The sequence below is a fragment of the Ictalurus furcatus genome, unplaced genomic scaffold, assembly GCF_023375685.1.
Source record: "Ictalurus furcatus strain D&B unplaced genomic scaffold, Billie_1.0 ctg6, whole genome shotgun sequence".
NCBI classification, from domain to species: domain Eukaryota; kingdom Metazoa; phylum Chordata; class Actinopteri; order Siluriformes; family Ictaluridae; genus Ictalurus; species Ictalurus furcatus.
In genome coordinates, this window is record NW_026521049.1 from 53578 (window position 1) to 78832 (window position 25255).

The 25255-nt window shown below is 39.5% G+C and overlaps 3 protein-coding genes and 1 pseudogene across 3 annotated transcripts; all 4 read right to left on the minus strand.

Moving 5' to 3' along the window:
- Positions 1–5121: 5121 nt before the first annotated feature.
- Positions 5122–5823, minus strand: LOC128604635 (histone H3). Its single transcript, XM_053619760.1, has one exon. The coding sequence runs from the start codon at positions 5547–5549 to the stop codon at positions 5139–5141; it is 411 nt and encodes a 136-aa protein (XP_053475735.1). The 5' UTR covers positions 5550–5823; the 3' UTR covers positions 5122–5138.
- A 241-nt stretch (positions 5824–6064) lies between these two features.
- On the minus strand, positions 6065–6747 carry LOC128604637 (histone H2A). The gene has a single exon (XM_053619761.1). The coding sequence runs from the start codon at positions 6596–6598 to the stop codon at positions 6212–6214; it is 387 nt and encodes a 128-aa protein (XP_053475736.1). The 5' UTR covers positions 6599–6747; the 3' UTR covers positions 6065–6211.
- A 158-nt stretch (positions 6748–6905) lies between these two features.
- Positions 6906–8503, minus strand: LOC128604634 (histone H1-like; annotated as a pseudogene).
- A 1623-nt stretch (positions 8504–10126) lies between these two features.
- Positions 10127–11544, minus strand: LOC128604638 (histone H2B-like). The gene has a single exon (XM_053619762.1). It carries the CDS (start codon positions 11392–11394, stop codon positions 11020–11022), a length of 375 nt encoding a protein of 124 aa, XP_053475737.1. The 5' UTR covers positions 11395–11544; the 3' UTR covers positions 10127–11019.
- Between the last annotated feature and the right edge of the window lie 13711 nt (positions 11545–25255).

The window sequence follows — 25255 nt, forward strand, 5'->3', positions numbered from 1 at the left end:
ATCACATTTGCTTGTTGGACATGCTTTCTCCCCTACAACTAACAATGTCTTACTCTTGTCTTTGCTGCTCTGTTCAGCTCTTCCTACTTTCCTACTGACTGTTTCCCACCCACCTAGTCAACTTTTATTCAACATTTGTTCTTTTCATCTAGACTTTAAATTTATTTACTCTTCACCATCTATTCATATGCTTTCAGTTTGAATGAAAGTGAGCACATGTGATTTCTAGCATGCTAGCCGTGTTAATGAATGATAGCTACCATGCAAAGTTTGCTCCAGTCGAAGAATAGCTTGTTTCTCTATGAATGTGACTGTTGTGTAAACTTCTCCTTTGAAACTGCTTTATCCTCTTTACTCTGAAGCTAAAATTTTGTCTATATGATTAATGTGTGGGATTTTAGCTTGTTCTTATGAAATGGGGGTTTGACCCCTGCACTTATGTTGCTTTTTTCTAAAGCCGACAAACATTTGCAGTATCTGCCACAAGCTCTCCCATTTTCTCCAAACTACTGAATTTGTGATACAACAAACTTCTTTTGGACAAACAGTTTTGAGCCTTTGCTTTTATTTCTTTTAACTATATGCTTTGAGAAGTAATAATTTTCCCCCAATATCTGATTTTAACTATTGTGCTGGTAGGTCATTAAGGCTTGAACCTTATGAAAACTTCATTAAGACTGATTTGCTAGCCTAAGCTCAATCGGTTTTGTCCGATCTAATCCACAAACTGAGCAGGAGTCACACCCGACTCCACCTGTTTAATCGGTCGATCTTGACTTTCAGTAGACTCGGGTGTGGTTTCTGCTTGGTCAGAATGAAAACCTGCACCTGAGTTCTGAGTCCTGAGTTCCTGAATACTAGATGTTCATACTAAATTACTACAGTCTTTCACTTATTCCAGTATTTTTTAGATAGTTTATTAGGGGACAGTGCATTTTCCCGGATGTTTTTTCCCCAGCAAGTTCTTTAGTGTCATGTTTTGCATTCCAATTCACATCTCTAGCTCAGTTCTCTCCTCCTGATATCTTTTGCAGTCTAACAGAATGTGTTTTACCGTCTCTTGTGTATTGCAGTGTGTGCAGAGTCCAGTGGGGTGTTTTCCTATTCTGTGTAATGTTAGATATAAGCCAGCATGAACTATTCTAAGACACATAATTATCATCTCTTCCTTTGGGTTCCTGCCTTGCCTCATACATATGTCCCAGTATTCCTGCCGTATTTTATGTGTCCCTTTATAATGGTTTTAACATCTGCTCTACTTAATGGTACTTGCTCTAGGCATAAAATGGATTCTACCATTCTCAACCTCCCTTTACGAAATCCTGACTGATACGGTGAGAGAAGAAGTTTACTTTCTATATAGTGATCTAATCTATCTGTTATCATCCTCTCTGTAGTTTTCCCTGTGACGTTAACACTGTGGGTCTGTAACTTGACGGATCTGACTGTATTTGCCGGGTTTGAGTATTGGAACCGTTTCCGTGTTAGTGGGATTTTTCCTGTATTCCATACCATATTGAACAGTCTTAATAATACATCAAGCGTGATGTCTCTCATGTGGCCTAACATGCTATAGCATGTACTGTACTTCCCTGATGTCGTTTGCCGTGCGTTTGATATAACTCTTTTGAACTCAAATAGAGTAAATGGCAAGTCCTTCTTTCTACTATCCCTGGATTTTGGGCAAGTGTCTGATCTCTACACTGCTTGGCTGTTGAGGATAGGTTTTCAGTACTGTGGAGCTTCACAAAAGTTTTTACCAAAAGTTCTGTTTTTTTTCTGCATTGCTGATTGCATTTTTATTGTTGCTATTTAACACTGGTATTTCTACACTGTTTCTTATTCCACTCATTTTCCTAATTGTTCTCCATATGTCCGATAGCTGGGTTTCTCTTCCAATTTTATTGCAGAATTGTCTCCAATATACACGTTTTGCTGATCTGATTGTTTTCTTACCTACTGCTTGCGCCATTTTATAGTTAATCAAAGTTTCCAGTGTACGGTGAGCTTCGAGTTTCCTAAAAGCTTTATTTCTATTTTTAATTGCTACAGTACAGCTCTCATCCCACCGTGGCAGCGCTCTTTCTTCGTTTACTTCCTATCTTTTTTGGCATTGTTTCTTCATCTGGTCGTATAATGGCCGTGGTCACTTTTCCGTTCGTTTCTTCGACATCTGTTATATCCTTATTCGCTAATCCCACACGTTTCATTTCGCTCTACGTTTGGAACATCTGCTGGTCGGCTTTCTCTAACTTCCACCTTGGCGTTCTCGCTACCTACTGTCGACTGGTCTAAACCCTCCCGTGTGTTGATTCCTGCAATTTCAGTTGACGTTATTGTCAGATCGATAGCGCTTTCTGCATTATGTGAACTACAATACCACGTGTCCTTCCCGTCATTAACACATACCAAATTTTTATCGTGTATAAATTCCTCGATCACTGATTCATTTATATCTGTATTCTTACTCCCCTGTATTGTGCTGTGTGTGTGTGTGTGTGTTAAAATCCCCACACCATACTAATTTCCCTCACGTCAACCCACATACTGCATTTGGAGTATCGGTGCTCTGTCTATTACAGGCATTGTAAAAGTTGAATATCGTTATACTGTCTTTTTCTGTCCGTATTTTGACTACCACAGATTCGTGTTCTTTCCCTTTATTGATTAGATTATATCTCACATCATTTCTTACAAAAGTTGCTACCCCTCCACCACCTTTACCCTTTTCCCAATCATTTCTGATTGTACACAGCAAATTTTAAAGTGTTATTTTTACACTCACAGTGTTAAAATTAACACTTATCAAGAGTTTATATAGGTCCACACTAAATAGAGTTCAATTTACACTTTCAGTATTGTTTTTTTTTTTCTACACTCTCATAGTGTTGAACAAGCACTGTAAGTTTTCACTGTTAGCACAATTGGTGTAGTTTTTTTACTCCTCACAGGCTCCATTTACACTAAGAAAGTGTTGAATCTACAGTAAATGTGTCAATAGCTCAACCTGATGGAGTTATTTTCAACACTAGTGTAATTAAATGTGATCTACACCCTGTCTGCCTAAAAATGCAGACCTTTAAAATGTGTGTACTCGTCAATAAAAGAACAGCCAACACATCAGTTGCTGTATAAGGTTGAACTTTTATTTTCAACACAGTATCTTAGATGTAACAAACCAGCATGAATTGAGGTGCAATATATTCACCTCATAGTGAATATATTCATCTGACCCATTTGGACCCTGTAGATCAAAAGGCATGTAGAACTTCAAACTCCGGGCTTTTACAAGTTCACCCAAGTCACATACTGTCGGCTACAGCCACGCTGCGCACAAACTTTAACGAAGGATAGAAACTGTGCGTGACTCTCGTGGCTTTGCATGCAGACTTTGACAACAGAAACACTAACATTTAACCTGGTTCAAAAGCTTCGCACAAAATTCCTTTACTCTGGGAGACTCACTTGTAAGACCAACATCAATGTTGTAGATCGTAGTCTGCAGGAAGGTAAAGATGTTGACAAGGGCTTCCTCATATGACAGTTTGAACACATAGTGGACTTTGAAGAGTTCATCTATAGCACTCAAGGAGCTGGTTCCTGTGCAAGGGATGAGGTGCTTATCCACTACCACGTAGAATTTGTCAATCCTGCCCTTGATCCTTCCTAATGCCAGTAGAGACGGCTGGAGGCCCTCCCTGGCACTGAGATGGCCTTCAATACTGGTGGATGACTAGAAAAAAAACCCAGCAACGATAAAAACTAGATTAAAAATACAAAATACACCAATTACGATGTGCAATGACGAAATCCCTGAAATGTGGTCCTTGACACATTCAGACATTGTGATGAAAAATGTGCTATAATCATAACTAGGAAACACAACAAACCTTAATTCAATATGTGCAAAATAACACCAGTTCGTATCATTCTTTATGTATTACTGCAACAGGACAACTTCATCAAAGGAATATTTCAACCAAAAAAGAAAGTTCTTATGTGACTTTCTTTCTTCATCCGAACACAAAGAATTTTTCGAGGAAATTCGAGTTCTGTAAGTCAATAGAATGCACGTGAATGGGTGCCATCTTTTTGAGAGTCCAAAATGTACATTTAGACAGTGTCACAGTAATAAAAGAACAGTTATTCAAAGAGCTCACAAGCTGTACACTCACTACTTTACACTGTAGCAAAGTGTCATTTCTTCAGTGTTGTCACATGAAAAGATATAATCAAATATTTCCAAAAATGCAAGGGGTGTACTCACTTTTGTGAGATACTGTATATATATATATATATATATATATATATATATATATATATATATATATAATGTGTGTATGAGAGAGAGAAATATAGAAGTATGTTTCTACTAAAACCGTCTTCTAACTCGTTTTAAACAAACACATTAAACAATATTTAATACAGTGCACATATATATGCATATATATATATATATATATATATATATATATATATATATATATATATATATATAGACACAGAGAGAGAGAGAGAGAGAGAATATCCACAAATAGGGAAGAAGATTTCAAAGATAAGGTCATGTCTACAATTATTAAATTACAAAAACAATTATCATGGACGGGACAAAAGGGATGATGGATGAAATGTATGTATCATGTAATAGCTCTTGCCCAGAAATCCGCTTCTAGAAAATTGCCGTTCCCGGGTTTGGACACACGGGGGCAGTCAAGCTCCATCCAGCACAACGCCGCCCGAAACAGAAGGTAGGTTTGGGCTATTTTACAGACACAGTTCATTACTGTGCATTGTATTGTTCGGACATAACCACAATTAACGGCTCATCTATAAAAACAAACATTATGTAATACTCATAGGACTATATTTATCATGAAAATGCAAAATAAATAACCAACCTTTTTCTAATGTTGATAGAAATAGAAAGCCGTGTACTTCATTTACACACACACATACACATATATATAGAGAGAGAGATAGATAGATACATATATACACACACATTATTATTATTACTGTTCCTTCTCTCTGTACCACGTTCTAATACTTAAACTGCCCAAGAAAGAAAATTTGCTGTTTTCTGAGACGATGAAGTGGCTCTTAAAAGAGCCTTTGTGGGTGTTAGACGGAGTTGTGGTTTAAGCGCGTTCTCCGCGAATACGGCGGGCCAGCTGAATATCCTTGGGCATGATAGTCACTCTCTTGGCGTGGATAGCGCACAGATTGGTGTCCTCGAACAGACCGACCAGGTATGCCTCGCTCGCCTCCTGCAGGGCCATGACGGCCGAGCTCTGGAAACGCAAGTCGGTCTTGAAGTCCTGAGCGATTTCTCGCACCAGGCGCTGGAAGGGCAGTTTGCGGATGAGCAGCTCAGTAGACTTCTGATAACGGCGGATCTCCCTCAGAGCCACGGTGCCAGGCCTGTAACGGTGAGGCTTCTTCACGCCGCCGGTAGCCGGCGCGCTCTTGCGGGCAGCCTTAGTGGCGAGCTGCTTCCTTGGCGCTTTGCCACCGGTGGATTTACGGGCGGTCTGCTTGGTTCTTGCCATAGTGTCAAGCTCTACACTTCACGGATAGAAAAACAGAATAAACGGCGCGCTCGAACGCGGCCTTCTTAAGCCATAACGCCGCCCTGCGCTGATTGGGCGTCTCGAACGCGCTCGTCTGCTATTCGATAGAATGTTTTACGTCACCTTTGACTATTGGACCGTCTTCTCTGCCACCGTTCGAAACACAAGACGCCCGCCACAATTCTATTCTATTGGCGCTCTCTCTAACACAAATGCTTTGTTCATTAGGAACACACACAACGCCGTCACTAACCGTTTTCACTCCTCAGACTTCATTTAACCAGCACGCTAACTGCTATTGTTCTTATAGTCATTATTTAAATATGGTATCAAATCATGACTAGAAAATTATCAAGTCCTTTTTTATTTATAAATATGCTGTCTTAGAAGTGCACTTTCACCCCTTAGATTTCATTTAAGCAACAGGCTAACTACCACTATTATTATTATTATTACTACTATTACTTAACGTTAATCACATAATTATTAGCAAAGTATAACGCTTGTGTTGTCATTTCAAACGTGCTGACTTTCTAGTACACACTTTCAGTAGAAAAACGGGTGTAAAATTGCACTTTTGAAGCAGAGATGGTGGCTCTTAAAAGAGCCTTTGGGTACTGACAGAGCAGCAGTGGACGAGTTTACTTGGTCTTGACGGCCTTCTCCGTCTTTTTAGGCAGAAGCACAGCTTGAATATTCGGTAGCACACCACCCTGAGCGATGGTCACTCCGCCGAGCAGTTTGTTCAGCTCCTCGTCGTTACGCACGGCGAGCTGCAAGTGGCGGGGAATGATACGGGTCTTCTTGTTGTCACGGGCGGCGTTACCGGCCAACTCCAGGATCTCAGCGGTCAGATACTCCAACACTGCGGCCAGGTAGACCGGAGCGCCGGCACCGACGCGCTCGGCATAGTTGCCTTTACGCAGAAGCCTGTGCACACGTCCCACGGGGAACTGAAGTCCAGCCCTGGATGAACGAGTCTTGGCCTTAGCTCTAGCCTTTCCACCGGTTTTTCCTCTGCCACTCATCTTGATGCTCAGATCTGTTCTAACAACAACTCCGAAATAAACGTTACACCCCGAGCTCTCCGTGATATAGACAAAACGGCCACTCTCTTATTCGCTAAGAACGCAGTGGCACATTAGCCAATCACAAACAGGCCGTCGAATTCCAGCGTCACCCCTCCCACCCCTGTGTGTGTGTGTGTGTGTGTGTGTGTGTGAGAGCGAGAGAGCGCGAGCGCGCGAATGAAAACAGACAGAAGGGAATATTCATACAAAAGCACGAAGTAACAACTACATACTGAATTTATTTATTATCATTAACATTGATTTATTATGTATCAATATGTTATCCTACATATTCTGTGATCGTTTTGGAGATCAGGAATGACGTTTAGGAATCACGATCAGGATTCTATTCTACTGTACTAAAATCAGCATCAGCGTGTGGTTATGTGTACATATGTAGCAGATATGTGTATCCATACTATTGTATGTTTCTAACGTGTATTGCTTTGATTCCATAAAGCTTGACTGAACATGAATTGTCGCTCTTTAAAGGAAAATATGGGTGGCTCTTAAAAGAGCCGTTTAAGGAACAAAAGCATGAAAGAAACAAACGTATTTACTTCTTTTTGGGTGCTACCTTCTTCGCCTTTGCCGCTTTAGGCTTTGCGGTCTTGGGCTTGACAGCTTTCGCTTTCTTGGGGCTCTTAGCTGCCTTTTTAGGGGTCGCGGGCTTTTTCGCCTTCTTCGGGCTCTTGGTGGCTTTCTTTGCGGCGGCGGCGGGCTTCTTCGCCTTCTTAGGAGACTTCTTGGCCGCGGCGGCGGGTTTCTTGGCCGCTGCCTTCTTGGGCTTCTTAGTGGCGGCGGGCTTTTTCGCTTTGGGCGCGGCTTTCTTCACGGGCTTCTTGGCTTCGGTCTGCTTCTTGTTCAGCTTGAAAGAGCCAGACGCGCCGGTCCCTTTGGTCTGCACCAGAGTGCCTTTAGTCACGAGACCCTTAACGGCGATCTTGACGCGGGAGTTGTTCTTCTCCACATCGTATCCGCCGGCAGCCAGCGCTTTCTTCAGAGCAGCGAGAGACACGCCGCTCCTCTCCTTAGACGAGGAAACGGCTTTGACGATCAGCTCGCCGACGCTAGGGCCGGCTTTTTTTGCTCTCGAAGCTGCTTTCCTTCTTGGGCGCTTTGGCCGGCGCGGCGGCGGGAGCGGGTGCGACTTCTGCCATCTCTCTTGGAACTACGTAGAATACACGAGTCGTACGCTGTACGTTAGTGTGTAACACAGGATCCTCCCTTCCCGCGGCTGGTCTTAAAAACAGATATGAGAGCGTTGTAGACTCAACTCGGGCGCCGCTGAATGAATGCACGGACGCGGCGCGCGCTCAGATGTGTTTTCTCATGGCATTTCTCGGTGAAAATCCCACTCGCAAGACGAGATTCAACACGTTGAAGCACACGCTGAGCGAGGACGGGCTTTCTCGATTCTCCCGTGGCCCGGCCCGGCCGGCTAGAGAGCAACAGTCTCGCGCAGCGCACATGAAAAGGCGCGGCGCGCGTTGTACTCAAGCCGGCGGGCTGCGCATTTGGTGCGATGTGGTGTGTAAAAACGGGCGAAAAGCAGGCACGGCCGTCGTATGCGTTCTGGGCCGAGTTAAAGAGGAGCCTTGTGAACGAGCCTGATGTCTTTGCAGCTGTCGAGTGGTGTGTGTAGTATCGGAAGCAGAGCACGTTGGGGGCCGTGTAAAGCACAGCGCGCGTGACTATAGGCTCCGCTATAGCCTTGTGTGTGTGTGTGTTGTATTCCATGCTGCTAGAACATTCTTTTCAATGTCTATGTGCTACTAGAACATTCTTTTGAATGACTTTGTGCTAATGTCACATTAGTTCGAATGACTAGGTGCTACTGTGACATTAGTTCAAATGACTACGTGCTACTACAACAGTTAGAACAGAGATGCCCAAACTACGGCCTGTGGGCCAAAGTTGGCCCGTGGTGGCTTGATTTGGCCAGCCATGCCATATGTGAGAAGGGGGGGAGGGGGAAATTTAATTGATGCTGATCTTCATTTCTAATTTAACATTTTTTTAAATTTATTTTTGAGCTACAAAAAATGTAAATTGAAATTAAATAAAATTCTAATTCTTATTCTCTACATTTAATGTACATGCATACTTCAAGGCCAGCATGCATTGCGACAGTCAACAGGTAATAATGGAGAGATCCAGGCACTGGCACACAGACAAGAGGAAATTTAAAAAGGTTTGGCAAGTTGACTTTTTATTTACTGAAATCAATTCAAAGGCTGTGTGTCTAGTTTGCAAGCAGTCAGTTGCTGTTTTGAAAGAGTACAAAATCCGTCATTATGAAACAAAACGTTCTTCAGCTTTCTCAAAGGACAGCGGCGAGGCATGAAAACAGAAGGCTAACGAGCTGCTTGCTAAACTTCGATCTGAGCAGAGCGCGCTGCTACATCCTTCATCAGCTCAAGAAAGTGCCACACGGGCCAGCTATCAGATTTCCTGTATTTTACATCAAGAACAGCTATGTGCCCAATCCATCGGGCTTGTGGATGTGATGCGTGACGTCGTCAAAATTGTGAATGATATACGCTCCAAGGCGCTCTCTCACCTGCAGTTCAAGGTACTGTTGGATGAGATGGATGTGCAATATGGTGATGTGTTGTACCACCAGGAGGTTAGATGGCTGAACAGAAGAAAAGTTCTCAGGAGATTTTTTGATCTGCGTGATGAGATCAGAGCTTTTCAGGAAAGCAAGATTGGTAGTATTCAAGAGCCCATGGATAAGAAATGGTTTTCTGACCTGGCTTTCCTGGTGGACGTCACAGAGCTGCTCAATGTTTTAAATGTTCAGCTCCAGGGAAAAGACCAGATTATCACCCAGCTTTTTTATCACGTCAGAGCCTTCAAACAAAAACTACTGCTGCTCAGAAGACATCTCTCAGCAGCTAACATTCACAATTATAATATTCACCATAGTTTTATGTGCAGTTATTGTTATTATTAATACTTATATTTAGTTAGCATTTATATCCAGTGGTGTCAGCTTTGGGTTTTTTTGTTAATCAAGCTGATAAATTTTGTGTCAAAGTTCTCTTAAATTATCATGATTTAATTTCCTTGTTTTGTCAGTTATTTATTCTATTTTCCTCCCTCTCTCTTCTTTCACTCCCCATCTCACACTGTTCCTCTCTCTCATCTCCACATCCAGGAAATGTAGCCCATTTTCCCTGTTTTAGAGAGGCAGGCATGATGAAAGAGAAGGTACCTGAGTATGATGCTGTTCTCAGCAACCTTTTCCAGGAGTTTGACAGCCGCTTTGAGGACTTCAGACACAATGCTTCTGACTTTGAGTGGTTTGTTCAACCCTTCACCATCAGTGTGGACACAGTCAGTGATGATCTACAGATGGAACCAGTTGAGCTTCAGTGTGATTCAGAACTCAAACACAAGTTCAGGTCCCTTCCCTTGACAGACTCCTACAAATGTGTCCCAGCAAACAGGTACAGGTGTGCAAACAGGCACAAGTGATGCTGTCTCTGTTTGGCAGTACCTACCACTGTGAACAGACTTTCAGTCTGATGAACTTAAACAAGTGTAAACTGAGATGCAAACTAACTGACTCTCACCACCATAATGTCCTGACTTTGACAGTAAGTCCACTGCATCCCAATTTGGAAAAACGTTTGAAAAATAAGGACCAGCTTCATGTGTCTCATTAGAGGTCACTGATATTGCAGGCATGTGGCTGTATTGCTTATAGCTTGAATAGTTGTATTAGGTATTGAACATGTATTATAAATGGGATTGGTTCTATGTTTTAATTATACTATAAGTTTCATTGAACTATAGAACTCTGAAAATAAAACTGCATTAGTGAAGCAGATACAGACTAACATTTTCTATTAATTTATTTGTAAATATTATGAAATGATAAATGAGAACCATGGCAACTTTAATTTTAATATAATACAGTTTGGTATAATGCAACATTTACTTTTGGCCCACAGCCCTCAATCAAGTTTGATTTTTGGCCCTTCACAGGAAAAAGTTTGGGCACCCCTGATTTAGAATGATTATGTGCTACTAGAAAACCATTTTCAACTACTTCCTGTTGGTACAATCATACGAATAACTTTGTGCTGCTAAAGTCCCATTATGCATTGCTCAGATTATACAACCCCCGAAACCGTGCTACAACCCTGTTTAGATTTACTCATCTCCGCATTTAACAGACTGCTAGAATTACCCAAAAGCCTGAACATCCGCGGGAGTGCAGCGCTTCAGAAGTCCCCCTCCCCCTCACACACACACACACACACACACACAGCGAGAGAGAAAGCGAAAGAGAGGAAATTACTCTTTGTATGAAAAATGGGTGGCTCTTAAAAGAGCCGTTGGGTTGATGAAGACGGCGGTAACGCGCTTTACTTGGAGCTGGTGTACTTGGTGACGGCTTTTGTACCCTCGGACACAGCGTGCTTGGCCAGCTCGCCGGGAAGCAACAGGCGCACGGCGGTCTGGATCTCCCTGGAGGTGATGGTGGAGCGCTTGTTGTAATGAGCCAGACGAGAAGACTCACCGGCAATGCGCTCAAAAATATCATTCACGAAGGAGTTCATGATGCCCATGGCCTTGGATGAAATTCCGGTGTCAGGGTGCACCTGCTTCAGGACCTTGTACACGTAGATGGCGTAGCTCTCCTTCCTGGACTTTCTGCGCTTCTTGCCTCCTTTGCCGGCCGTCTTGGTCACGGCTTTCTTTGATCCCTTCTTGGGCGCGGTCTTGGCTGGATCGGGCATGCTTCTGCTTCTCGAATAAACGAACAGAAAATGACTAGCACCCGCCTCGCACCCGCTCTATTTACAGACCCACATGCTAATAACGCCCAGACAAGACACCTTTTTTTGATTGACCAAAATTCGATACCTCCCCCTGCATGGAGCCTCCTACTGCACTCTGCTTCCTCCCTCCTCCTCGTCCTCCGCTACGCTTCGTTTCCCTTCCCGCCCTTGTACTTTCAGGACAACGTGCACTATGAAAAACCAATTGGCTTGAGAAAAAAATCGTTTTATATTATATATGCATGTATGCGTGTGTATGAGAGAGAGAAAGAAATATAGAAGTTTCTACTAAAATCATCTTCTAAATCGTTTTAATCAAGCAGTTCATAATATTTACTACTGTGCATATATATAGTTTATTACAAAAAATACAAATAGACCTACCACTTATGCTACTTCGGTACAGCGTTTGATGCCTTATGCTTCATGAAAAAAAGCCTTTTTTCCACACGGAACAGCTCTTTTTCTAGATACGTGAGTGGCTCTTAAAAGAGCCGTTGTATTCGCGTCGTTCGGTGTTAGAGCGTTTAACCGCCGAAGCCGTACAGGGTGCGTCCCTGGCGTTTCAGGGCGTACACCACATCCATGGCGGTCACGGTCTTTCTCTTGGCATGCTCGGTGTAAGTGACGGCGTCGCGGATCACGTTCTCCAGAAACACTTTTAGCACACCGCGAGTCTCTTCATAAATCAGACCAGAAATACGCTTTACACCACCACGGCGAGCCAGACGGCGAATAGCCGGCTTGGTGATCCCCTGGATGTTATCGCGAAGCACCTTGCGGTGACGCTTAGCGCCTCCTTTGCCGAGTCCTTTACCACCCTTGCTTTTTTTTTTTTTTTTAATGAGTTTTATTGAAATTATGCAAAATTCACAATCTTACACAAGTCATATTCAGAAAGAAAGGGAGAAAAAAACAAAAAACAAAAAACAAAACAAACTTACATAGTCAAAGTACAATTACACGCAAATATTGTCCCACACTGAAGAGTCTTTAAACCAAGATGTGCTGCTTTTTAGTCTTCTTAGCTCTTTTTGAATGTCCTTGAATACAACATCACTGGATATAAACGTTTGATTTATAGTCATTCTACACCTTGTTTTCCAGAGTTTAGATTTAGTCAAACATATTATGAACCAAATGAAGTCATGCTTGGTCTTGCTACAATTTTCTTTAAAAATGCCATAGAAAATTGAGTTCATATTTATTTCTATATTGAGACCAATGATTTTTAATTTAGCCCATGTTTCTTTAGAGCGATAACACTCTAACAGGAAATGTTCGAGTGTTTCCTCTTCATTACAATTAGGCATCGGGCATTTACTGGTTTTTACAAAACAGCTCCATTTTACAACCGCTCTTACTGGGAGCCTTCTTACAGCGACTAACCAAGTTGTATCTCTCAGGTGTTCCGATAGGATTTTATTCTGTAAATTTTGGAGACATTCTTTGTTTTGGTCTTCCTCCAAATTTCTGAAAGCCACAGGGTTACTATAAACTCGATCAACAATTAAAAGATATATTTCTTTGCTTGAGTCTTTCACCCAATCGATGTTTAGATCTTTAAATTTGTTAGTGAAGTCGGAAAACATCAGTTTATAATACGGAATTCCTTTCCTTGATGGACCTTTTTTAGATTTCCAGTTAGAGATGTTCCCTATCCATTCAGTTTGCCTGGCAATACCACTCGCGATGATTTTACACACTGCTATTTTAGTTTTTACGGATATATCGACAGCCCCAAGGCCTCCCAGTTCCCTTCTCTTAAAAAGGAGCTCACGTTTTGTAACCTCACGAGTCGTATCCCATATGAAATTACAGCATATTTTATGAAGTCTTTTTATCCAAACTTCTGTCGGAGGTAAGATGCATGATAAAAACAGTATTTTTGATAATAGAAAAGTTTTAATAATATTTATTCTAGTTTTATAACTTAGATTACACGATTTCCATTTATCAATTTCATCTTGTATTATTTCTTCTTTTTTTGACCAGTTATGGTCGACACAGCCATTATTATCTATATATATACCTAAAACCTTTAATTGCTGAACTTCTGGGACATCTATGGGAAATTTGTTTTTTTCATTTCCAATCCAGACACATTCCGTTTTAGCTTTATTTAAGGAGGCTCCAGAGACTTGCTCATACTCGCTAAAATATTCAAAGATGATGTCTAGTTCTTGTTTAGATTTCACAAATACAGTTATGTCATCAGCATAAGCAGAGATCACGACTCTGTTCTTTCCTATTTGAAGACCCTTAAGTCTATGATCATCTTGGATTTTTTGTACAAGTGGGTTTATAGATAAAATATATAGGGCTGCACTCAGAGGGCACCCTTGCTTTACACCCCGCATAACTTCAAATGGTTCAGTCAAAGAACCGTTAACATTTACTTCAACCGTCGATTTAACATAAAGGCATTTAATCATGTTTATGAAATTTTCAGGGAATTGATACAGTTTTAAAATCTCCCACAAATAGTCTCTTGAGATATAATCAAATGCTTTTCTTTGGTCCAAAGCCACAATGTAAAAACTGTCACCATTTTTATCAAAAACTAGTTCTCTTAATGTGTTCAAGTTGTCCCACATAAATCTTCCCTTTATTGCACATGTTTGTTGTTTAGCTATTATTACGTCCAAATAGTCACTCATCCTGTTCATAATGGTCTTTGCAAAAATCTTATAATCGACATTCATTAGGGTGAGATGTCTCCAGTTGTTGATATCACACATTTCACCCTTTTTATACAACAAGGATAAAACGCCTTCATAGAACGAGTCATGCATGTAACCTCTAGCGATCCCATCATTGAAGGCTTGCGTTAATAATTTAGCCAAATCTATGGCGCATGCATGATAAAAATCAGACGGGAGACCATCTTTCCCTGGAGACTTTTTTAAATTTAATTGTTTAATGGCATCAACAACCTCAGCCTCTTTTATTTCCTCACCTAAGCTCTTGGAAGGCGGGTCAACACTATTTTTTACATTCAAAAAGGTTTTTAGAAGTTTAGCATCTATTTCAATTGAGTTATACATGTTTGAACAAAGGATCCGAACAGCATCTCTGACATCTTTAGGATTTTTCGCTATAGTTCCATTATCTGTTTTAATGGCTTCGATATATTGGGCTTCTTTCCTTTTATTAAATAGTGAAATTGCTTTTGTTTGATTTAGAAGTTCATCGGAAATTATTCCTGCTCGGACTTGAATGTTCAGTAAAAACTCATTATTTAAAGTTTCTATCTCTTTTTTCAAATCCTTTAAGTTGTTTTCCTCACTTTCATCTCTTGTATTTTTTAGTTTTAGGTTTATATATTGTGTCATAATTGTATTGTACTTCTCATTTTTTTCTTTATTAAAACATAGACATTTGTATTTAAGAAATTTTTTAATCTGGATCTTAAAAACTTCCCACAAATCACAATAATTGGTAGTGAGGATATCTAAAGTTTTAATCCTATTAATTTCTTCTTTTAATTGTATAATCAATAAAGGACTTTTCAAAATTTGTGTGTTTAATTTCCAATAGTTTCTTCTTTCTTCATTTTTAAATCTGATGCCACATATAACTGTCAAGTGGTCCGACTCAACCAAGAGTTTTGTTGTATAAAATTTTGCCTCAAAATTATTATTAATATATATCCTGTCAATTCTAGTTTTACATGTTTTATCAAACCTTGTGAAGTCCACTTTCTCTGGATATAATGTCCTAAATATGTCGGTGAAATGCTGTTCATTCATTATAGATTTAAGGACACCACCTTCTCTCCTAATTTTACATATTTTGGAAGAAATTTTATCATTATCATCTGTGATTGTATTAAAATCACCGCATACAATGGTATAGAAACCGACACACAGGAGCATTTTAAGCTTTTTTAAAAAGCCGGATTTTACCAACAGTATCCTGTGCTGTGTATACATTTATTACTCTAATTTTTTTTGTGCAATAAAACACATCTATAAACATTAATCGACCAGGAATTATTTCACGGCTCTTAATTATTTTAAATTTATTGTTATAAAATAAGGTCGCAATACCATCAGCTTTACTTTCACCTATTGAAAAGATTGAAGGACCTTTGATCCATAAACTTTGGGCGTTCTGTACGTCTGCAAAACTGCTTAATCTGGTCTCTTGTATACATAAAATATCAACATGTTCTCCACTCAATATATTTAACTTTTTCACTTGATTAATTTTTGCCTGAATCCCTCTAACATTACATGTGGCAACAGTTAAATTTGAAAAAACCATAAAAATTAAGATAAGGATCTTCTCCGATAGATATTATTGTATGTCCATTAGTCCACATTTTCTCAACATTATCCACATCATTTAACCTCAATTCCTGCAGACATATATCACATTTCTTTTTAAGTAATATAGGAATTGAAGTTAAAATCAAAGACATTGTGTCAAAAAAAAAAAAAAAAAAGGGAAGAAAAGTAGGCAATATACATCATTCCTTAACCTTTTTTGCATTGTCAACATTTCCAGGAGAATTCCTCTTTCGCCTTTGGCGTTTATATGGATAGTCTAAAGTGTTTTTACCTTTCGCCAGCGTGGGAGTGTCCGCAGTGTCACCTGTGTTGTCGGCGATTGTCTGGGTTGTTCCACTTTCACCAGCTGGATGCGATGACTCCTCTCGGCCCTGTAGACTTCCTGCAGGTGTAGAAATGATCTGGGTCGCTCCGGTCTCTCCCTCTGAGCACGTAGGCTCCTCTGGGGCTTGTAGACCTCCTTCAGGGGTTGAGCCGATCCGAGTCTCGCCGACTTCTACAGCTGATAGCGCAGGAAACTCCGATGCTTGCCGTTTCTCCACAGACGAAAGACTGGGCGGAGATGCTCCGCTGCTTCCAGCAGGTACTTCCGGTGTCTTCCGTCTCCCTTCCGGGGTCAGAGATTCGGCGCTGCTCTCAGAGTCCTCGCCGTCTTCGCTGTCGCTGGTATCGGTGCTGCTTGAGTCACTCCCAGATGTCGAGTCATCCTCACTTGTGTGTAGTTTATTTTCTTCCCAGTTGTTATCCGCTTTATCGTTTGTTTTGGTTTCTGTGTTATGTGCGCTTTGTGTTACATTCTGGTCAATGTCTTTTTGATTTTTCGGCATTCTTAGTTTATAGCTGTAAGAATTTGGGCATTGAAAATATATATGCCCGGTTTCATTACATAAATTACATACTTGTGTATTTCTACAACTCTTTCCTTTGTGGCCAAAGCTTCCGCATTTCCAGCACTTTGTTTTCTCACAGTCCTTTGCCTGATGGTCGGAATCGTTACATATAAAACATCGTTTTGTTTGGCCGGGATATGTAATCGTTCCATTGTATGGTCCCATGGAAATGGAATTTGGTATCTGGAATATACTTCCGTCGGGGTTTTTCTTAAGTTTTATTTTATATCTCCTGACTCCATACCATATCCCGAACTGGTCCAGCGGCTTGTCAACAGGGTTCAGTATCTCACCAAACCTTAAGAGGTATTGTTCTACATCCGAGTCAGCGATTCTCCCAGTCCAAAACTTTACTACAATGCTCTTTATGTCTTGGGGAGCTGATGTAGTCATCTCCCAGTTTTTCCAGAATTCACTTCCTGTATTATTATTAAAAATTTGAGAAAATGTTTGAAGTGCCTGTTCTTTGGTAAAACATATTTCATACTCTTTTCTGTTAGGCATTGCAATAAAAGAGTATACATCTGTAGTCGATATCCATTGACTACTTAAAAGGTTTACTCCGACTTCAGACCTGTCTGGCGCTTCTCCTTCTCCACTGTAACGTAGTCTGACCCAGTGCCTCCCCGCCGACGGCGAGGAGGCCACACGGGGTGACATACCGAACCCCGGGTGGCGATAATTATCACCTCGTTAAAGGTGTTTTTGTTGTTGATGTTGTTGTCGTTAAAGTCTTTAGTTTCAAATTACTAACGAGGGTACCACTTGCAAAAAGAGAGTATTAATTACCACCCTTGCCTCTGCCAGACATGATGCTGCTCTCGAAGTCAAGCCACTCAATGAAAGTTCTCGCGCAGCGCCCACCTATTTATCCACACTCGACAGGACCTAGTTGAGAACAGGCGAGGAGGCGGGCCTTACACCAACGGTCACACAATAGCTCTCTTTTTCGAAAACAATCACTAGGCACTGCTTTTCACCTGCTAACGTCTTCTTCTTCCCCATTCTCTCTCTCTCTCTACAAACACACACAGATACAAAACATTATTAGTATTTTCAGTACTAATGTTTTGGTTCAAATTAGTAGTAGTAGTAGTAGTAGTAGTAGTACAACACAATAGTCAGGAACTTTGGGTAAAACATGCATAGTAAAGCATACAGCCAAAACACTCATCAGAGTAAGGAGGTTAGAAAAAGCTGTCTGTGTTTGTACAACATTGACATTACTGTTTCAAACACAAGACGTTCCTTTTGAGCACGTCCTTGGACTCAAGGCCCGTATATACTACAGTCCTACGTCCACTGCAACTACAGGTCGCACATAGCAGCACAAGCCTTTATTAGTAGGCCCAGCATTCAGCGGATCAGCACCAATGTCTGTGTTCACTTTGAAGCCAGTCCACATTCTACCACACAAGTACTTCACTAACTTACAAGCACCACAGAAAGGAATGCAAACACAACTCTCAGGCCTTGCTTTATCAGCTCTCGCAAATGCACGATATAATGGACTCTCGAAGGTCGAAATTAGCTACATTGTCTCAAACCCTCATCTCATTCTTAAAAAGTGTCACTCACAAGGAAAGCATATGCACTTCGACAGTTGTGCAAGAGAAACTAACATAACAAACATCACACACAAGTAGGAATACAAAGTCAGCCTTCACACTGTCTAATCACTGGCCTTCTCTTTTCCCATACGCACTGTGTTTGAACCTAAATGTCATGCATCAACCAAAACTGCACCTCCAGAATGACAGCTGAGTTTAAGATTGGCAAAATATGTCGCAGCAGTTGCATTCGTCAAATAAACTATGAGCAATTAAGTAGTGCCAATGAGATAGTTACAGCAATGTGTAATGTCCAATAAGCTCAAAAAGAGTCGGACACTTTATTCTACTTGGCCAATCAAACACAATTATGAACTGGGATTCTGATAGTTGTGCGCCTTTAACTCACAGTGTAGGAAAATGAGGTCAGCTATATAGACAACACCTTTCATTACGTATTTAATTACTTCGATTGAGGTCATTACTAGAATCAGTAGTAGTAGTACAATACCTACAACCTACCTTCTGTTTTAGGCGGCGTCGTGTGTTGTGCCGGATGGGACATGACTGCCCTCGAGTGGCCAAACTCGGGAACGACAATTTCCCAAAAATTGCAGTATTCTGTTATTAAGCTTTTATTGGCGGTGTTCAGAAGTCTATATTTGTAGTAGTTAGAAAACAGTGGGGTAAGAAGTAGTAGATGCTATGAAAACACACACACACACTCTCACTCACTCACTCTCACTCTCTCTCTCTCTCTCTCTCTCTATCACATCTCTCACCCCATACCCCTCTCACTTCCATACACTGGGGCAGTGGTGGCTTAGCGGTTAATGCTCTTGCTTACTGATCAGTAGGTTGGGGGTTCAATCCCCAGCACTGTCAAGCTGCCCATTGAGCAAGGTCCTTATCCCTCTCTGCTCCTGGGGTGCCATATCATGACCCTGCACTCTGACCCCAGCCTCCTGACATGTGGGAGTATGTGAAGAAAACAATTTCACTGTACTCTACTGTATATGTGACCAATAAAGACTCATTATATAGACTTATACATGACTTTTTTTATTCTAAAAAAGCTGCTAAACTAATAATTGTGTGCAGATGTAAAAAAAAAAAAAATGCTAAACACATTCTCTATTTGTGTGTGTGGTTTTTTTTGTACTGTATGTGTATTTCATCAGTGTTGCTATGAGCTTATTTCTCGTAGTAGCAATCTTCTTATAGCCTAGGCCATCTTTATGTAGAGCAACAATTCTTTTTTCAGATCCTCAGAGAGTTCTTTGCCATGAGGTGCCATGTTGAACTTCCAGTGACCAGTATGAGGGAGTGTGAGAGCGATGACACCAAATTTAACACACCTGCTCCCCATTCACACCTGAGACCTTGTAACACTAACAAGTCACATGATACCGGGGAGGGAAAATGGCTAATTGGGCCCAATTTGGACATTTTCACTTAGGGGTGTAATCACTTTTGTTGCCAGTGGTTTAGACATTAATGGCTGTGTGTCGAGTTATTTTGAGGGGACAGCAAATTTACACTGTTACACAAGCTGTACACTCACTACTTTACATTGTAGCAAAGTGTCATTTCTTTAGTGTTGTCACATGAAAAGATATAATCAAATATTTACAAAAATGTGAGGGGTGTACTCACTTTTGTGAGATACTGTCGAAGGGGAAAATAAGAGAAAGAAAGTGAAAAAAACCTCAGTCTTCCACGCACGCTCTCACCAACATGCTTCACTCGCTCCACTGTACTCACGCATGCGCACACACACACACACACACACACACACACAGAGAGAGAGAGAGAGAGAGAGAGAGAGAGAGAGAGAGAAATGAGGGGAACTGTATTTAGTTTTACATATTAAGTTAAATCCAAAGTTAATAATGTTTAATAAATCTGTCACCACCCTGAAGTTGATTATTTTCATACCAGAGTGTGCAGAAGAATTTCTTATTTTATTAAAGAATGACACATCATACTTTTTCTCAGTTTATAGTCATGTTTAATGTTACAGAACACCTGTGAAACAAGTTAGTTCCTGTTATCCCTTACATTATAGCAGCTATAGACAGTCATTCGTGCACCACCCTCTATTTTTTCTCTCCCCCAAAGTTAATAAGAAAAATGCAGCCCTCCATTCTAAAGAATTTCCCATGAAAGGAAAATAAAATGAAATAAAAACCTTCCTAATTAAACCCTTCTGTGCTTCATACTGTGTCACTATTCATCCATCCATCAATCTTCAACCGCTTACTCCTTTTCAGGGTCACGGGGAACCTGGAGCCTATCCCAGGGAGCATCGGGCACAAGGTGGGGTACACCCTGGACAGGGTGCCAGTCCATCGCAGGGCACTGTATCACTATTCCTTCTAAGAAATAGACGGATTCCCCATTGTCTGGAGGGAAGATGAGAAAATTTATTATGTAGTTAAGTTACTATGTAGTTACTGTATAGCACACACACACACACACACACACAGAGAGAGAGAGAGAGAGAGAGAGAGAGAGAGAGAGAGACATACTGCAGTATTCTAATATCCATCCATGTCCTTGTATAAGTTTTAATTATAGGACTAATGTGTTATAGTGAGAGCATTCATTTAAACCTGCAATTTGGCATGTAGCCAGAACTACTTTCAGTAAGTAGTCATTAATTCCTTGTCAATTTATATGTCAGAATTACACAATTTATACAATTAAAAATGTCCTTGCCAATCAGATAAAGATCTGCAGTAATATATTTTACGTAGATTTTCTGTAATAAGTTTGTTTAAATGTTGCTGAGTTATACTTCAGTAAAATAAAGTGTACAATACTAAATGAGCAATACTACAGTAAACTTATGAGTGACTATTTAAGCATTAATTAATGTCATTTAAAATATTTCACAATCTATTTATTAAGTCTTAAAGTGCTTTATAATTATGTATATTACATAAAGAACAGTTTTACTGGAATGTTGTAATGCCTTATTAGAGTTGTAAATATATACAAATATTTGTTACCAAATTGCAAAGCCTTGTATTCAGCAAGCTTTTTAAAATGTTAATAAAATTCTATAAATAAACTCTTACTCATTTAGGCTGATATTTTTATATACATTATTTTTTTTATATTTCACCTGGGGTTGTTGTTGACCAAGGAGTTGCTAATGTGAATCTCAGCACCATTTATCCGTTCTGAACAGCAGTCGCCTCTGTTAGTGACGATTACACTGCTAATATCATACACCGCCAACAATCCACCCTCCACCATGGGTTATACTGAGGATTTGTAGCAGTACATGAGTTGAAATTCATGTTAGATGCTTTGTTGTCATCAATAGCAAAGTAAGCAGGATAATTGTTAGTGTAAAGAAGATTGTATTGCTATTCCTCCTAAGGCCACATCGACTGGAGGGGAGAAGAGAACATATTTATTCATTCATTTATCTTACACAAAATTTTATTTTCATTAATAGTTTGTTTACATACACACAGACACACACACACATGCACACGCACGCACACACACACACACACACACACACACACACACACACACACACACACACACACAGTCGGGGCCAAAAGTCTGAGAGCACTAGTGGAAAATGTTTCTATTTTACTTTTTTTTTTTTATTTAATTTTAGAATTTTCATTCGAAATTGTATTATTGACTACAACTTCAGTAAAAAAAAAAGTAGAATCTTTAAAATATTTACAAGAGATTCAGAGTTTCTTAATGTTTACAGTTGCAGAATTTTAAAAATTAAATATCCAAAATATTAAACATTTACTTTCTTTGTTTTAAATATTAAAAAATTCTAAAACCTATTTATTTCAAAATGTAAAAGAGAAAAAAAATCCAGATTTTCAGTGTGGTCTCAGACATGTGTGTGTGTGTGTGTGTGTGTATTTCTGTATTCTACTATACTGTATTCTTACCTTGCTGATGGGTCAGAATCGACTGCAATGAGAAAATGCATATCCCTGCGCAAAAAATATATACATTATAGGAACATTTGATAGGTTGTGTTTTTAATCTATAAAAGGTATTGTCTTTTTAAATTATGACAATTTACAAGTGATATTAAATCAATCATAGTGTACTGTAAAACGAGATTTTTTAAAATACTTGAAATCAGAGTTTCAAGTAACAGAAAAAGCATGGGCCTCTGTGAATTCTCCATTTTCTGCTTAACTAGAAAGATACCAACTTTAGACAATTTATAAGAGCACTCAAGGATTAAAAAGAAAATAGCCAATTGAGGAAGCAATGTACCATTCACCACTTAATAATCAGACTTTAACTGTGCACATCAAATTATATGAAGTGCATCATATAACAAATATATCATTCATTGTGCCAAAATAAAGGCACAGTTTAGAGAGGTTTCTTACCTTCTTCGACATAGATCAGAAAGTCCTCTCTTTGACCCTTTAAACTCTGAGCTGTCCACTTGGTGTATCACTAAATGATTATTTATTTTATTTAAAAGGCAAATGTTCTTCAAATGCAAATAAGTTTGACTCAAACTACAGTCCTCAGCAAAGTTTAAAAAAACATGAAGCAAAAACCTTCCATTTACATTTTATACACACATAAATATATACATATATAATATAGGTATAGGTTTTATCCAGCGAGATAATTGATTTATGAATCAATCAATGTCTGATTCATAAAAACTGTTGTACAAATGTGTGACGCAAAAGCAAAAATGTCAGGCTAAAACTGATGTGATGGATCATCCAGCATTCCCTTTAGTCATCTGATGATGCATTTATTATAGATTCTCCTTCAAACATTGTTTAATTGACTTTCAGAGTTAAGAGGTTTTCATTTTTGGCAATGAGACACAGAATCATTAATGTGATCAAACATTAATAACTTCTCCATTTGAACTGTTAAAAGTGCAGATTCATTGTATTTTAATATGAAACTGTTCTCAAAAAATAATATTAGACACCAGGATAATATTAATTAATAATAGCACCTAATATTCATTAGCATTGAATTTATTAAAACACTGTGCTATTCTATCACACACCTTTGAATCATGTTAATTTAAATACTATAGTTATAGTACCTGTCAGTGCCAACATCCCCACAAGATTTCATAATGTAATGGGTTTACATTAATACTACATGAATTGATCATGCTCACTTTATATAATTCAATCTTGTAATTAGAAACTTGTGTAAATTAAGTTTAGCATAAGCAGTGAAATCATGTTTTGATGAGAAATTTAATATTTCTTTGTAAACTATAAATCATATTTTTTCTCAAATCTAGTCTACCGCATGTTCCATGTTTTGTTGAAACATTGTAATTGTAAAGCGACATTGGTTATGAGTAAGGAGCTATATAAATTACACATATTATTATTATTATTAATATTATTATTATTATTATTAATAATAATAATAATAATAATGTATTTATTTATTTATTATATATTTTAACTGTTGAAGCATATGTAATTAAATGGTGATTTCAATGGTGGTAACACTGTATACAGTGCCTTGAATCCAGTTTCAGGTGTTTTGGAGTTCTTAATGATCTGTTTTAGGAAGAATAGTATTTTGAATACATTTTGCATTAGGCTACTCAAAGCAACTGGAGTGCCGATCTTATTTGCTTTTGCAGGATGTGTTTGAAAAAGAACTTAACTAATTCATGTGGCAGCTGCGGAATGCATAAAATCATGCAGATACAGGTAAGTATTTCAGTAAGCTTCAGTTAATATTCACACCAAACATCAGAATCTCAGTGATCTCAGTGATGATGGTATGAATGTTGGTGCCAGACGAGCTGGTTTGAGAATTTTAGAGGCTGATCTGGGATTTTCACAGACAGCAATCTCTTGAGTTTACACAGAATGGTGGAGAAAAACAAACACCTTGTTGATGAGAGAGGACAGAGGAGAATGGACAGACTGGTTCGAGCTGACAGAAAGGCTATGGTAATGATAATTCTTTACAAGTGTGGGGAGCAGAAAACCCTCTTGCAACATACAATACGTCTAACCAAATGAGGTGGATAAGCTACAACCATATTAGGTTCCACTCCTGTCTGTGAGCCAAGAACAGGAACCTGAGGCTAGAGTGGGCGTGGACTCACTGGAACTGGACAGTTGAAGCATGGAAAAACATTGCCTGATTTGATGAATCTTGATTTCTGTTGTGACATGTAGATGATAGGGTCAGACATTGGCAACAGCAGCATGAACCTGCCTTGTGTCAACAGTCCAGACTGCTGCTGGTGGTATAACGGTGTGTAGAATGTTTTCTTTCTATTATGTGATCCTATGTGAACCTTTGCTTTCAGCATATGGTGTGAACCCCTTGGTCAGAAATAACCGAAACTAAACATTGTCCCTGTTTTTACTGTTGATCAGTCCTGCACATCGGCTTGTACGAATTTTAGCTCGTTTCTCAGTACAGAACAGCTTCAGCTCTGGAATGCTGGTGATTTTCCTGACATGAACTGCTTGTTTGCGGTCCTTCCACAACATTTCTATTGGATTAAGGTCAGGACATTGACTTGGCAAATTCTGAAACATGAATTTTATTCTCTTTTAACCATACTTTGGTGGACCCTTATGTGCTTTTTGTGCTTAGGGTTGTTGGCCTGCTGCATGACCCACTTTCTCTTGAGATTCAGTTCACAGACAGATGTCCTGAAACTTTCCTTTAGAATTCACTGTTATAATTCAGAATTCATTGTTCCATCAATTATTGAAAGGTTCTTATAAGTAAGGTTCTTATGCTGGAATGTAGTGTTTGCTTTCTCCAAACATGACACTTCTTATTTAAACCAAAAGGTTATATTTTTTCACACAAAACATTTTTCCAAAAGACTTTTCCACATAATCTTTAGCAAACTGCAGATGGGCTGTAATGTTCTTTTTGGAGAGCAGTGGCTTTCTCCTTGTAACACTGTAATTCACTCCATTGTTGTTCAGTGTTCTCCTGATGGTGAACTCATGAACATTAACATTAGCCAATGTGAGAGAGGCCTTTGTTTGCTTAGAAGTTACCCTGGGTTCCTCAGGGACTTTTACATGTCTCACTTTTGAAATGATTTTGG

What these genes read in the sequence shown, in the direction of transcription:
- LOC128604635 (XM_053619760.1), bottom strand. Translation starts at nt 5,549, where the DNA reads ATGGCAAGAACCAAGCAGACCGCCCGTAAATCCACCGGTGGCAAAGCG.
- LOC128604637 (XM_053619761.1), bottom strand. Translation starts at nt 6,598, where the DNA reads ATGAGTGGCAGAGGAAAAACCGGTGGAAAGGCTAGAGCTAAGGCCAAG.
- LOC128604638 (XM_053619762.1), bottom strand. Translation starts at nt 11,394, where the DNA reads ATGCCCGATCCAGCCAAGACCGCGCCCAAGAAGGGATCAAAGAAAGCC.